Source organism: Psammomys obesus, unplaced genomic scaffold, assembly GCF_907164565.1.
Source record: "Psammomys obesus unplaced genomic scaffold, mPsaObe1.curated_primary_1811, whole genome shotgun sequence".
NCBI classification, from domain to species: domain Eukaryota; kingdom Metazoa; phylum Chordata; class Mammalia; order Rodentia; family Muridae; genus Psammomys; species Psammomys obesus.
In genome coordinates this window covers 14766920-14781848 of record NW_026596088.1, presented here as the reverse complement: position 1 = coordinate 14781848, position 14929 = coordinate 14766920, and the positions used below count along the sequence as shown (strand labels likewise).

Below are 14929 nucleotides of genomic sequence, written 5' to 3'. Positions count from 1 at the left end.
GACTCACAAGTTTTGCCTTTTTAGGCTCGAACCATTATGTTGTGGGCTGAGATGGGGTGTGGGCGATGGGCTGGAGGCCAGCCCTGCCCTGCATCAGCTCCCGGCAGCTGATGGCTTTCTCCCGGGTTCTCCCTGTTGCCCACCTTCACAGCAGCTGTGTTCCCCCTGTCACCTTTTCCCTTACAAACATCCTAAGGCCGAGGTGGAGTACCCTGTGGGAACTCACAGAGCACGTGTGTCCAACAGCCATCTTTTCAGAGCCCATACCTGGTATGCACTGCCTAACATGTTAGCCTTTGGATGAGGGGAACAAGAAGCAGACTGGAAGGCCACCAACATCCCCCTGAAAGAGGTGTGGACACTTCTTGGGTGGAGCTAACTGAGGCTGGGCTTTTCTTTCCGGCTTGTGTTCCCCGAGATCCTCCACTCTGTCATTATGTTCCTTGAGTTTGCTCAGAGTAACAAAATCACAGTTCGAGTACCTGAGCAGGTAGCTGTCACCTAGAGCTTTGGGGAAACTGAGGCCTGGGAATTGTGTTGAACTAAGAAATGAGCTAGAATCTGTTGGTTGGACACAGGATGGGAAATCTGAATGGGCCACCTAAGCCTTCACAGCAGGGAGTTGGGGTAGCTATCAGAGAATGAGCTGGTGAGACATTGGTCTGGGATGTGCCTGAGGAATGCCGTTGTGGGCCACAATGGCTTAGGATGGCCTGAGGATGAAGCACAGAATATGCCCATGACAGACTGTGCTTTTTTCTGAATCTGCCTGAGTACAAGTTATCTGAAATGCTCCATTCTGGAGATGAAATACCTGATGTTGCAGACTTAAGGCTACCAAGTTGGAGGAGAAGAGGGACAGGGGGTGTCAGCCTGAATCACTTCCTGGGCTGCACTGCCAGAACCCTGCTCCTGCAGGACAAGGTGACTTCAGCTGCCCACAGGTCAGAACCAGGTTCCTCCCCCCGCCCCCACTCCAGAAGGCAGCCTCACTCCAGGCCAGCCTCGCTCCTTTCCTGCACATCTCTGAAAAAACAGAGCACTTTCTGCCTGTTCCCTGAGCCACAGAAATTTGGCAAGGACCCATTAATTCTGTGTGATTCGAACAGCAACCTCCCTCCCTTGGGTTCTCATAAAATCTCAAGCTAACCACCTTGTCTGAGAGCCCCCCGCCCCCGTGCCCCAGGACCACACATGTGAGAGGAAGAGCCCATTTCATTAGGACCAAGCATCTAGCCTGTCCGCGCCCGCAGCTAATGGTCTGACATCTTGTAGAAAGGAGCCTCGGATGGTTTATTATGGAGAGACTTAGTACAGTCCCAGCACCTGCCTGCCATGGCTTCAGGGAGGAAGCATTAGCAGGAAATGTCTGTCTCCAAGAAGTACTCTGTGGATTGTGTTCTCATCTCCTGGGGAACAATCTTACAGAAGTCTCAAGTGGTAACTTACATGACTCCTCCTCTAAGGGCCCTGCTGCCAAGTCTCAAGCTATGGGCACTAGGAACTCTGAGTCCGTCCCCAGCATCTTTCTTTCTAAAACTGAGGGTCCACCCTCAATCTCCTCTTTTTATGTTAAAAAACAAGGTAATAACAGAATATGTTTTTCCTTGATAGAATCAACATCCATGAACCGAAGAACCCCATCATTTCCAAAAGAGCCTCCTCCTTCTCCTCCTCCATCTTTGCCTTCCTCATCTTCACTGACATCTTCATTTTCTTCAGCCAGTGTAGCTGGGCTCACTACAGATAATTCCCTGCCTGCTCAGGTACGTGCCCTCCAGGGCCCTGCACAAGAAATGGGAAAGCTGGAGCCAACTGTCCATGCACCTCACTAAATCAGTGGTCCTCAACCTTCCCAATGCTGCAACTCTTGTTCCTCATGTTGTGGTGACTCCCAACCATAAAATTATTTTTTCACTACTTCATAACTGTAATTTTGCTACTGTTAGGAGTCACAATGTTAAGTATCTGTGTTTGTTTGTTTGTTTGTTTGTTTGTTTGTTTGTTCTCTGTGTAACCTTGGCTGTCCTGGACTCACTTTGTATGCCAGGCTGGCAGCGATCTGCCTGCCCCTGCTTTCCCGAATGCTGGGATTAAAGGCATGTGCCACCACAACCAGCAATATCTACATTTTCTGATGGTCTCGGGCAATGCACCTGTCTGCCTCCCGAGGGGTCATGACCCACAGATTGAGAACCACTGTTTTAGAGCCTCAAATGGTCTTTTGATTACAGTATATCTAAGGACTGCGGGTAGATGCCAGCAGGTTCCAAACAGCCCCTTGCAACGAAGAGTGACCTTTCTGAAACTTCCTTCTGATTTTGAGTACCTAAGAGCAGAGAAAGGAAGAAAGTGGTGTGTCCATTGACACTCACCTGCCCCTAGAAATAAACACGAGGAGGAGCTGTAAGTAACTGGTATTTCTGCCCATCCCTCACAGGTGCCAGCTTACAACCTCCACTCCCCAATGGTCTCCAGAGGTGATTTCAGCCCCACTCCAATCTACCTCAGACGTGCCAGGGCTCAAGGGATTTCGAAGCAAATCCCTTTCTATCTCCCTCACAGCCCCATGCTGGAGAACACAGAATACAGTCTGCTGAGCCCTGGTGGAGAAGGCCTCAGAAGCTCTGGGGACATGCCCTCGAAGGGATGCCAGGAGTCACAGGCTCCTGGGAGCACCAAGAGCATGCACAGAGACTCCCATCCCATTACAGGGAAGGACCAGTGTTTGTCCCATCAAAACCCAGGAGAGGTGAGGGAGGGACCCCGGAGGGAACAGACATGTGGCCCAGAGCCGTCCAAAGAAAGGAAGCTGGGCTTGAAGAAATTAGTCCTCACTCAGGAGCAGAAGACCATGCTGCTAGACTGGAATCACTCCACCCCTGTGCACAAGGCTGGGGAGCAGCTCCCCCAGGAAAGTGCTGCGAATCACAGAGGCCAGAGCCTGAAAGCTGCAGTCTGCTCCTCCACCCTCTCCCAGGCCATGAAAGAGAAACTGCTACCCCAGGCGAGGACTGTGGGGGAGGTGCGAACCCCAGCGGTCAAGGCACCACAGGAGAAAGAAGTGCCTCCGCCCAAGTCCCCCCTGAAGCTCATAGCAAATGCCCTCCGAAGGTCTGTGAACCCCAATTCTGAAGGTGGGAAGAAGACCTGCCCCAAACCAGAGTCAAAAACCTTGCCTCGAGGCCAGCCGCATGCCTTCACTCGTTCCTTTAGCCTCAGGAAAGCCGGTTCTAATAAAGATGGGGACCAGCAGTCTCCAAAGAGATACATGGCCAAGAAGGTTTCTGCCTTCTTCTCTCTGGCTTCCCCAACATCTAAGGCTGCCCAGGCCTCGGACTTGAGCCCTCCTGACCCCCTCCTCCGCACCCGGAGCTTGCCCAGCCGACACTCCAAGATGTCCTTTGCAACATCCCCACCCTCAGGCAGCAAGACTGAAGATGTCCCCACTCTCCTGGAGAAAGTGAGTTTGCGAGATGCCAAGCACGTTCCAAATGAAAGAGCCTCGAGTAATTCTTCCCATGGCCTCAAAGATAATTCCTTTGAGAGTTTTCTCCAGGAATGCAAACAAAGAAAGGACATCGGACACTTCTTTAACAGCCCCGTGGGGCCACCGGGGAACAAAGTCCCGTCTTTGGAGCGGCTGGTACAGCCTTTTGGCAGCACCTCCATGGGGCAAGTGCCTCACTCTTCTTCCACAGGGCCAGATGCACGTAAGTGTCTTTCCTAGAGGGTAGACGGGTTTCTGCGGGGCAGTCAGTGGATTAGCAGGCACACAGGCACTTTGCTTCACTCTTCCAATTCACTCTGACAAAAGTGGGGAAGGGCGGGACCAGCGAGATGGCTCCGCTGGTCTCAAAGGCTGAAGACCTGCGTTCCATCGCTAGGACCCACACGGTGGAAAGGGAGAACCAACCGACCTCCCCAGAGCTGTCCTCTCACCATCCCATGTGTGTCCCCCTCCCCCAATACACAAAGAAATGAATGGAATTGAAAAAAAAAGTTGGAGAGAACTTGAAAATGTTCTAAGAGAAATCTGAAAAAGAATGAAATTAAGTTATACAAAGAGCTACCATTAACAATAATCCTACCAGTTTCCTTCTGTGTGACTATGTGAACTTTTTACCAAGATGTACATACAATTGTATATTCTAAAAAAATCAACTTTATAATATAGGTGTTATCCAGATTATCACAGATTCGATATAAATGTGATCTGAAAGAGCGTGTCATCTTATGACAGTGTTGTCATTTAACGAACCATTATTCGATTATTTAGCTTATAAGTATATATGTAATATATATTTACATATGTACAAATATATTTGCAGGTGAATGTATTTATACCATATGGATGGTGCTGGTTGGATATTTTTACGCATGTACCTTTTTGTTTCTTTTGAATTACTTAGCACTTTTCTGTATGTTTGATTACCGATGAAAATAGAGACTTTGTACATTTCAATCTGGTTGTTGTTAATTATTTAACTAATATATTGAAGAGACAGAGTAATCAAACAGTACGGAAATACCTAACACAAAGCAGAGCATTTATTGTTTCTGCCCTTGACAAAATTTAGTGTGTTTCTTTAAGGATGGTTTAAACACAAATGTGACTTCTCTTTGTGTGTGTGTGTTTGTGTGTGTGTGTGTGTGTGTGTGTGTGTGTGTGTGTGTGTGTATGTGTGTGTGGTGCATGTACACTCTAGCCCAGAAGAGGTTGCTGGGTGCCCTGGTCAATTACTCCCTGGCTTTTTGTTCCCCTGAGGCAGGGTCTCTCACTGAGCCGGGAACTAGGCTGGTAACCAGCAAGCCACTATGATTCTCCTGTCCACTCCCCTACAATGCCAGGATTGCAAAAGTGGGCGCAGCCCTGCACGGCTTTTCACGTGGGGACCCTCACATTTGCATACCCGCTGAGCTGTCTGCCCAGACAATGATTTCTCTTGTCTGAATGTTCATTTGGTTGCGTCAAACAAATTGTGTTCCTGTTATTTTCAGTTTTCAAAAGTTCTGTTTTTCTTTATACTTTTACCTTTTAATTTTTTTTAACTCATAGGGGAAAATCCGCTTTCAAGCAATTACTTATTTATCTTCTTTGCACACTAATCAAACACCTGCATGAATTAACAAGAGGACTTATTTGCAGCTGAGTTTGGAATAAGCATAGGTAACTTGAGATCTAAGGATTCTTATAAAATCACCCACCATAAAATTTATTATATATATATATATATTATTTTATATATATAATTTTAAAATTTGATTCATTTTTATTTTATGCATGTTTTACCTACATGTATGTCTGTTTTGCCACGTGCATACCTTGTGCCAAGAGAGGCCAGAAGAGGTTGTCTGGTTCCCTGGGACTGGAGCTACAGATGGTTGTGAATCATTGTGTGGATGCTGGGAGTCAAACCCGGATCCTCTGCAAGAGCAGCAAGGGCTCTTGACTGGGCATCTCTCCAGCCCCATGTAACAGACCGCTAATAGATAATACATTTATCTGCTTTAAAACTAAAGGGCACGTAGCTGCCCGTGGCAGTTCATGCCCATAATCTCAATGCTCATAGGTCTGAAGCAAAAAAGAATATGAGTTTGAGGCCAGCGTGGGCTATGTAGTGAGACTTTATCTAAGGAAAAAAAAAGACAACAAAGAAAAATAAGCTGAAAACCTGTCATAAATCTCTTGTCATAAACATGAACTTATCCACCTGATTAGAAAGCTTCCGCACAGCTTTAAAAAACAAAAACAAGAAAGTGTTAACAGAGAAAAAAGACTAAAAAAAGAAAAAAAAAAAAACTGGAGAAAATCTTTGCTAACTATTCATCTGGTTGGAGACTCATAAGCAGAATCATGAAGTACTCAAAAAGCAAACACCCAAACAAAAAATAATCTAATCAACAAATGGGCAAATGAACTGAACAGAAGAATAAATGTCCAATAAATTCGGGAAAATGTTTAACCTATTTAGCCGTCAGGGAAACGCAGATCAAAACTAAGATCCCATCTCATGCTGGCCAGAAGGGCTGTCATCAGGACCACCGAGAAAACCACACATGCTGGCCAGTGAGGACGGAACAAACAGGAGGGACCCTCTGTCCTGCTAAAGGGATTACTAGTTAGTGCAGCTGCTGGGGGACTCAGTGCGAAGGTCCAACAGACACAGGGACGGGAGCTGCCACAGATCTAGGTGTGTCACACCTCCTCACACACCTGAGACAACCAAATTCAACACGCAACAGGCCTCCAGGCCATGCACACCCAAGCACACTGCCTCACCATTCCGAACACCTAACATACAGAGTCAGATTTGGTGGCCACCAGCCGATGGCGAGACCTGAGTGTGGTGGTCTCACCTGCAGTCTTCACACTTGGCCTGGAGAACTGAAAGGCTGAGGTCAGCATGGGCCACACCGAGAGCCTGTCACAGAACCAGACCAAACCATTGCGGGGTGGAATGCGCACACACACACACACACACACACACACACACTTAAAAAACCACAGAAAACAAATAAAGTATCTATACACGATGGAATGGGGAGGTTGTTTTTGTTCTGTGAGATTTTGTTGTTGAGCAAAGTGTCCATAGTGCAAGGCGTGCTGTTTCAGTTATTCAGTGATGCCTGTGGTAGGAATTCTTTATTTTTCTTTTTTATTTATTTATTTGTTTGTTTGTTTATTTTAATTTCAAGACAGGGTCTCTCTGTGTAGGTGTGAATGAATGTAGTTCATTCAACTCAATGAACCCACTAGGCTCTATTTGGGGTCTTCCTGCCCGCGATGTGGTCAGGAAAGGACCTCAGGGCAGAAAGCATCTGTGGTTGTAGTGTTTCCTATGTGGGTTTCTGCTCTCATCTTTTACATGCTTCGGTACTGCCTGCTAATATCTGGGGAAAGGTGCTTCGTCTATTTTGTCCTGGATTCTACTGTTCTCTGGTGGAAAAGTCAACTCCAAAATCTTTGGTCCCTCTAAGAGAGCTGTAGAGCAGCAATGCTGCAAACTTGTTAAAGACTGCAAATGAAAAGTGAACTTCACAATTGTTGGTGTGCCAAGGACTAGAGAAGATTCAATGGCATTAAACTGTGAACTGCCCTTTTATTTTATTTTTTTTTTTCCAAGACAGGATTTCTCTGTGTAGCCTTTGCTGTCCTGGCCTCACTTTGTAGAGCAGGCTGACCTTGAACTCACAGAGATCCACTTGCCTCTGCCTCCCCGAGTGCTGGCATTAAGGGGTGTGCCACAATACCCAGCTTGAAACGCCTTTTTACCTGAGGCTGAGGAGATAAATTATGCTTAGACGCCATTTCACTCGCACCCGCTGCTGTCCCATTTCCAAATGAAATTCTACAGAAATAACTTTTTTGACTTCTTTTCCTTTTTTTTTTTTTTTTTTCAAGTGTTTTGAGACAGAGTTTCTCTGTGTAGCCTTGGCTGTCCTGGACTTGCTTTGTAGACCAGGCTGGTCTTGAATTCACGGAGATCCTCCTGCCTCTGCCTCCCAAGTGCTGGGATTACAGGTATGTTCCACCACACCGAGCTTACTTACTTTTTTTGAAACTAGAAAAAATTCCAACTTTACATTTATATTTCTCCCGTAAGTAAAGGTCAGTTGGGCGGTTTTAGCAACATTAAAGTGTCATTAATTGAGTCAATGCTAACGGTGAAGATGGTGAAGACAATAGCAATGCTATGTATTCGTTGCCAACTTGAGTGGGTGTAGAGCCACCGAGAGGCACACATCTGGGCCGTCTGCAAGGGTGTTTCTAGAGAGGGTTAGCTGAGGAGTGAGGACCTACCCTGAAGGTAGACAGCACTGCCAAATGGGCTGGACTGGTGGACAGAATAAGAGGGGCTGAAGAGGAAACCGCGGCAGCTTTCATCTCTCTCTGCTCAGAGTCGAGCAAGCAGCCCCCCACCAACACCCCTGCTTTCCCTGCCGTGATGGACTACATCCTCAACTTGAAGAAGCCCTCCTTCCCTCAGATTGCTTCTTTTTGAGACGGTCTCAGCTCAGGCTGACCTCAAACCCCCTAGGTAGCCAAAGATGACCTTGAACTTCTGCTTCTCCTGCCCCCAGCTCCCAAGGGTAGTGCTGGGGGTCTGACACAGTGTCTCCTGCATTGCTAAACATGAGCTGCAGGAGCTGGGCTGTGCCTGGAGCCCTTACCTTGCTCTGTATCAGATGCTGGTCGCAACAATGAGAAAAGTCGTGACTAGAGCATTCTAAACATTACCAATAGCTACCTCCCATACACCAGGTACCATTGGGGCTTTGATTAACTGTCTTTGCCCTTCCACAACACATAGGAGTAGTGGCAGTGGAACTCCAAGGCGTAAGGTCGGTTCCTTAAACTCTTCCACTCCATGAACACTCAGTGGTAATTTAGTGGCTGGAAGCAGGATGCAATCCTGAGAGAACCCAGCCTCCCCCTGCGATGAAGCCACGCTCTGATTCTATCTTTACCTGAGCTTTCCCATCTGGCAAATTAAAGCAGAAAACATCAAGCTCCCTCCCCTGAGAGGCTGGGTTGTTACATGCATGTTTTGTATTATTTTGCTCTGAATAACAGAGTATGTAAATGTGTTGCTGGAGGTTAAAATTACCCTTATTTTGTAACACTTGGCTGCTCCCACTGGGGTGAATAGTTGAAAATTATAGGGAGGCTGGAGAGGATGTTAGCTGACTTGGAATTACTTCCCTCCTTTCTCCCCACCCACTCCATAGTTCTGTGCAGACACGAGCTGCCACTGTGGCGTCGCCATCCCATCTCTAAATTCTAGCTGCTTCTGATGTGCAGTGACCAGACGGGTTAACGCTGGTTTTGGCACAGGCTCCATCAGGTGTGTGTGCAGGGGCCTATGTTCTCGCTGGGGAAAATGAAAGTCTCCTGTGGCACTGGGAAGCCCCATCACACCAGATCACAAAAAGGTGTTTGGTCAACATGGGCGCATTACGGTCTTCCAGCTCATGTTTGGAGTTTGGCATGGCCCCTCAGCTTCAGCTTCCCCACGGGCCCTGCTTTGTTGGGCCGTCCCTATCTTAAACTGCTTTTTTCCTGGCATTTGAATCATCCCTTCCATGATGTGATAATATCTGCAAGTTGGGAAAATAAAAGTGGCATTTGTTTAGCCATAATTAATGAAATATTTATGTTGCATGAGGCTATGTGATAAAATCCTTAGGCTTAGAGTCCTTTTGCTTCTGATTACATTTGGGATTTTTTTTTCTATGACCAGACATTCTGACGCCAGCTCTTTTACACTGAGCAGATGTCGTGTAGTAAAAATGGGTGCCAGATGCTGCGAGCCGCAGAAGGGCGATTTGTTTAAGAGCTGGCGCTGACTTTTTTTTTTTTTTTTTTTTTTTGCATTCAATTACTCTGTAGAAGAAACCTTACTGGGGCATTTAGGTAACTTAGCTAACTTCAGATATGCATTTTTCACAATGGGTTTCGGATCCAAAAGCATTGTAAGCAAGGATCCCGCACTGTAAAGGGTGTTTAAGGACTTCCTTGATTTCTGCATAATACCTTGTTTTGTTTTGTTTTGTTTTGTTTTGTTTTGAATGTGAGAAGAGAGCTGCAGAGCTCTTGGCAGGAATCCAGAACTGTAATTAACATGGAGGGCCAACTTCTCAGTGGCCCTGAGGTACTGCTTTCCCAAGCTCCTGGCAGGTGCAGTGAGGGGTGGGCAGGAGGAAGCAGACGGGGTGAGCGAGGAGAGAGAGGCAGCTGTGAGGCATGAAGCAGGCAAGGAAGCCCGCAGTTTGGTGAGTTCTCTGGTTCTTGTTTCAGGCCCTGGAGCTCGAGTGACAGAGGCCACCTCCTCTCCCTCTTCCACCACCTCGTCCTCCGCAGAGGAAGACTTGGACTCCCAGCTTTCCTCGGGGTTAAAGGTAATATCACTTGCAACACCATACAGTGCCTTAGCTGGCTGGGACTCATGCCCCATCGAGGTTTCAGGACCAATGTGGGCTCCAGCTGCCGGGGTCTTCATGAGGATCTGTCCACATTGCATCTGACAGCCACCCTTCTTTTTATCTGGAACCCCCCAAGATTTGCCTTCTTAAAAAAAAAAAAGTGTCAAATGGAGGCTGGAAAAAAAGAAGACATACTGACTTGAAACAATTTGGCGAGTACAATGCTTAAAGTGGGTTTAGTATGTGGTCCAATAAGCACACCATTGAGAAATTTCAACAAGCAGATGTGTATTTCCCCAAAGGGAAGCACAACTTCATTTAAGAAGCACTAGAGGCAGATTGCATGGAAAGCATTATGCTTATTCTAATCAGAGCTATGAAATGAACCGTGCAGTTGCACCGAGACACGGACGCACCAAGGCGCCTCCCGTGGAAGGAACAGCCTGCACACCACCGGGAAGGCAGCCATCCCCTTTGCTGAGTGGATGTTAATATGTCTGGAGAGCGCGTTCCAAATCTCCCATACCAGTGCAGAGAAAACACAGTGTCACACGCCTGTAGATGTGCCTGAATGTCTAATACACAGAGACAAACGTTTGCCACGGGAGCCCAGCGCTGTTTTCTCGAAGCCTGGGACTGGAGCTCGTGCCCAGGGGTAGAGCACTGAATGGCTGGTCCTCATGTGATTCCGGGGTGCACCGAGGAGCAGTCTGCTGCTCAGCTACTGTTCATATTTGTGGAGCAGAGAGGATCCAGGGAAGGAAGGGGCAAGCCAATTTATTCACTCACACTCCACTTTTCCATATCTAGCAAGGGAAGCTTTGGCTTCACAAAGGGGAATGGGGGAGCCCCAATTCCCTAAGGTACATGTGAGCAAGTAGGTGCTTGCTCACACACACACACACACACACACACACACACACACACACACACGGGTGGGGGCAGGGATTTTTCTTTTTTAAATGTGGGTCCCTTGAGTTAACTCATTCCTCACCAGAAATGAATTGTGTGTGAATTATGTTATGTTGATTTCTGGGGGGGTCATCTCCTCAGAGGACCCAGGGCTGATTCTATATTCAAATAGACAGACCCCAGCTCCGCTTTCTCTACTCTCATAGAGAAAGACTAGGTTAGCACTGGCACGTGGACATAGCAGGCTCATAATATCCCAAAAGAGTCTCACAACCAGCTCCTTGCCATCTTGTTGGCCTACCACATGGCTATTGTCACTTCAGAGTGCCGGGTGGTAAAGCATGCCCATGCCAGCATGCCCAGGCCGCCTTGTTCCGATTGGCACAGCTCTTCTTGAAAAGCCTTCAAGTGGGAAGGCCTCTGGGCTCTGTTCCTTTGGTTGCATTCAGGTGTGTCCTCAGCCAAGGGTCACAACAGAGCCTGCTCAGATAAGCCTGTGCAGAGGAAGCTAGAAGCAGGTGCCTGAGGCAGGAGACTGGGGCAGCTGATCCTTGGTTTTTCCCTCCTCCTGCACTGGCTTTCTTCTCGCCCTGCTTCTCTATGTCACCACTGTTGCTGTGAATAGAATAAAGAGCCCATGCATGTGGGTGCCCGAGGATTTTCTGGAAGATGCTTTAAATAAAATATAATAAATTAGTCTCTAGCCTTAACTGTGGGTTCTATTCTGCTGACTCTTGAGAGAACAGGCTTGTGCATGTGTGCGTGTTGTGTGTGTGCATTGAAGATCAATGGGGATCAAACCCAGGACCTCCCACATGCTCCACAAGCACTCTGCCACTGAGCTACGCTCTGAGCCCTGTGGGAAGGGCTATGATTCCGGAAGACTGCATGCACTGTTGCAGTCTATCTTGCAGATATCCTAGTTTGCTTTCTGTCACTGTGATGAACACTATGGCCAGAGACAACTTGGGGAGGAAAGGGTTACAGTTTACAATCCCCCGGAAGGAAAGTCAGGACCAGAGCTGAAGGCGGCAACCTGGAGGCTGGAACTGAAGCAGAGGCCCCAGAAAGACGGAAAAACGTTGCTTCCTAGGTTGCGCTCCATGGCTTGATCGGCCTGTTTTCTTACACAGTCCAGTACCAACTGCCCAGGAGTGGCACTGCCCACAGTGAACTGGGCCCTATCCCATGTCGATTATCAAATCAAGAAAATGCCCTCCAGACTCACCTACAGGGCATCTGTTGGAGGCATTTGCTCAACTGAGGTTCCCTCGGATGATCCAACTTGCGTCGTGTTGGCAAAAAAAAAAAAAAAAAAAAAAAAGAACCAGAACGTCAGAGTTTGCATTCAGTTGTCTCCAATGTAGAGAAAAATGACACTTGTAGAGGCCCTCCCACAGAGCAAGGGTCCTTTATTGCCTAGTACCCGGCATAAGGAAAGGCAGTATTGCCCACGGGGAAATATTCACCTGGGCTCTTCCCGTTTCTAATCGTGTCCATTTGGGCAGGTTGTCCTTCCGAATTTTGGTGTCCATATTTGTAGAGATGTTCAATCTGAGGAATAAATGAGACACCACGAAGTAATTAATTCATTATCTGGCACCAACACTCTACAAATGCTAGGATTTACAGTGTCGGTCATGTGATGCGTGCATCTGAGACACTTGTAAAATAAAGGTCTCCACGTGGGCTGAGTGAGGTCAGCTCAGTGCAGAAAGCACCAGGGATACCCAGAACCTCTCACTCTGGTTCAGACTTCTCCAGACATCCTCAATGATGAGTGGAGGGTCCCCTGTGCTAAAGACCAGAAGCGAGCAGTCTACCTGGGGCTTATCTCCAGAAACAAGGATGGGAATGTGTTGTGACCTAAGAGCCAAGATTTCCTCCCAAAGATCTTAAGGATTCCAAAAATTCTAGAAGAACTAATTCCATCCCTGAGATGGAGCACTTGGGAGGCAAAGGCAGGTAGATCCAGATCTCTGTGAGTTCAAAGACAGCCTGGTCCATGCAGCAAGTTCCAGGCCAGTCAGGGCTGCACAGTGAGACCCTGTCTCAAAATAATACAGATAATGCTGCTGCTGCTGCTGCTGCTGGTGGTGGTGGTGATGATGGTGATGGTGGCGATGGTGATGCAATAGTTAAATTAAATTCTAACTTCAATTTTTATTCACAGCTTAATTCCAGTGCCACATGTGGATAGTGGCATTCATATTTCACAGGGTCCCTGCTATCACTGCATGAAGTTCTGTTGGATGCTATTATGCTAGAAGCTCAGCAGTGGCTTGAAGCCATGCATAAAGAGGGCATAATGCTATGATGAGGATTTGTAAACTTTAACCCTTTATTCTTAGCTTTTTTTTCTTCTTCTCCATTGGTTTGTATAGGAGAAAGTACCCAGAAGAAGGAGGAAGCTGGAGAAGCAGTTGGCTAAGCAAGAAGAATTGAAAAGACTCCATAAGGCTCAGGTCAGGAAGTAAACATGGAAGGATGGGTACTCCCCCAACCCCGAGTGAGGGTGGGAAAGTCCTTCGGGAGTCTGTCTGCACTTGGGGAGATGGACCAGGGAAAGGTCCACTTCCCTTCTCTGAGAACCAGGCTTATGGCCATTCTGCAGGTCCTGGCCCAATCCCCAGTAGGGCTGTGAGGTGAGGCGCTCAGGGGTTGAACTATTCCTATCTCAGTCACCTTTCCCTCCGCAGGTCTGTGTCCTGCAAAGTGAGGCTGGCACATGGCCTTGGCCATCATCATGGGCCCTTAGTCCCCCAAAGCAGTGACCTTGGTTGTGTCCTCAGTGAGGACAGAAGTCATCCACCAACTCTTTGACTGGGTCTCTGCAAAACTGAGGGCTCCTGGGGTCTGACCCCGCTTCAGGATTAGCTGAAAGCATAAGTACCTAGCATGTCTTAGCCTGATGATTTGCTCTGCCATGCTGAGCTGACTGACTCTGCCACAGATGAACAAAGTGAAGTAGATGGTGTAAACCATGTCCTGATCCCCTAGGAACTTCAAGCCTAGACTTGAAGAACAGTTGGACATTAGCATATGAGAATGTAGATGGATCACAGACCTGAGCATACCCCCAAACTTAGCAAGTGCTTAGGGGGTCCTTGGAGTATGACTCCCGAGCCTTATGGGTTCAGCACCTAGTCTTCAGCCTTCATAACTGATGGTAACAGATCCACAGGTGCTTCTGTTGTGGCAGCGCCCTGCGGCCTCAAGCAGTGGTGCAAGGCAAAAAAGAACACCATTTGTAGCTAAGGTGGGAGGCAGGATGATCCGAAAAGGAACGGTGATCCCCAGGAGATGGCTCAGCAGTCCCTCTTCAGGAAGTGTCAGGTGTTCCTTCCTGCAGAGTTGAACCTGAGGCCCCTAGCCTGTGCTGAGGGGACAGCCCTGGTCACCAAGACCTTAGCCATGGTCCAGGACTCAAGTGGATCCCCTAGCCAGCCAGGAGCCTCTGACCTAGGACTCCGGTGTCATGAGTCTTGTTAGAGGGCTGTTTTAGCTCCTCTGTGGGTGTCAATCACACATCCACATCCATAAATGCTGCACCGAGGTCCAGAGCTCCACAGTCCCCGCCAGGTGAATCAGGGCGGTAACCACTCTGGTGACAGCTGGTAGCAGGCTCAGTCCCCTCTTGTGACATGCACTCCTGGTCTTGTAGGCCATCCAGAGACAGCTGGAGGAGGTGGAAGAGCGGCAGAGGATGTCGGATATCCAGAGCGTGAGGCTGGAGAAGGTGCTGAGAGGAAAAGCAGGTACAGTCAGCGGGTCCACAGCTGTGGATGCAGCTCTAGAGTCTGAGAGTAGCGCTGGCCTTGCATGGTCAGGAGGACAAAGGACGCTCATCACCCGCAGGGCATAGGCCACCACAGACAGGTGATGCTAAGGCCTTGCACTTTTTTGTATAAAGATTTGTTTATTTTTCTTTTCTGTGCTTGAGTGTTTGGCCTGCACATCTGTCCACGTACCAATGAGTGCCATGTCCACAGAGGCCAGAGGAAGGCCTCAACTTCTCTGGAACTGAAGTTCAAATGACTGTTAGCTGCCATGTGGATGGTGGCAATCAAACCGTTGTCCTCTGGAAGAG

The 14929-nt window shown here is 48.0% G+C and overlaps 1 protein-coding gene across 4 annotated transcripts in view; it reads left to right on the top strand.

Annotated features, from left to right (window-relative positions):
• Positions 1–14929, top strand: part of Mical2 (microtubule associated monooxygenase, calponin and LIM domain containing 2) — a 180082-nt gene that overhangs the window by 147591 nt on the left and 17562 nt on the right. For all 4 annotated transcript variants that reach the window (XM_055627671.1, XM_055627670.1, XM_055627669.1 and 1 more), the window contains 5 exons: positions 1615–1766; positions 2441–3713; positions 9803–9903; positions 13224–13304; positions 14504–14597. In XM_055627671.1, the coding sequence (XP_055483646.1) occupies positions 1615–1766; positions 2441–3713; positions 9803–9903; positions 13224–13304; positions 14504–14597 (1701 nt within the window). The remainder of the gene's footprint in view (positions 1–1614; positions 1767–2440; positions 3714–9802; positions 9904–13223; positions 13305–14503; positions 14598–14929) is intronic.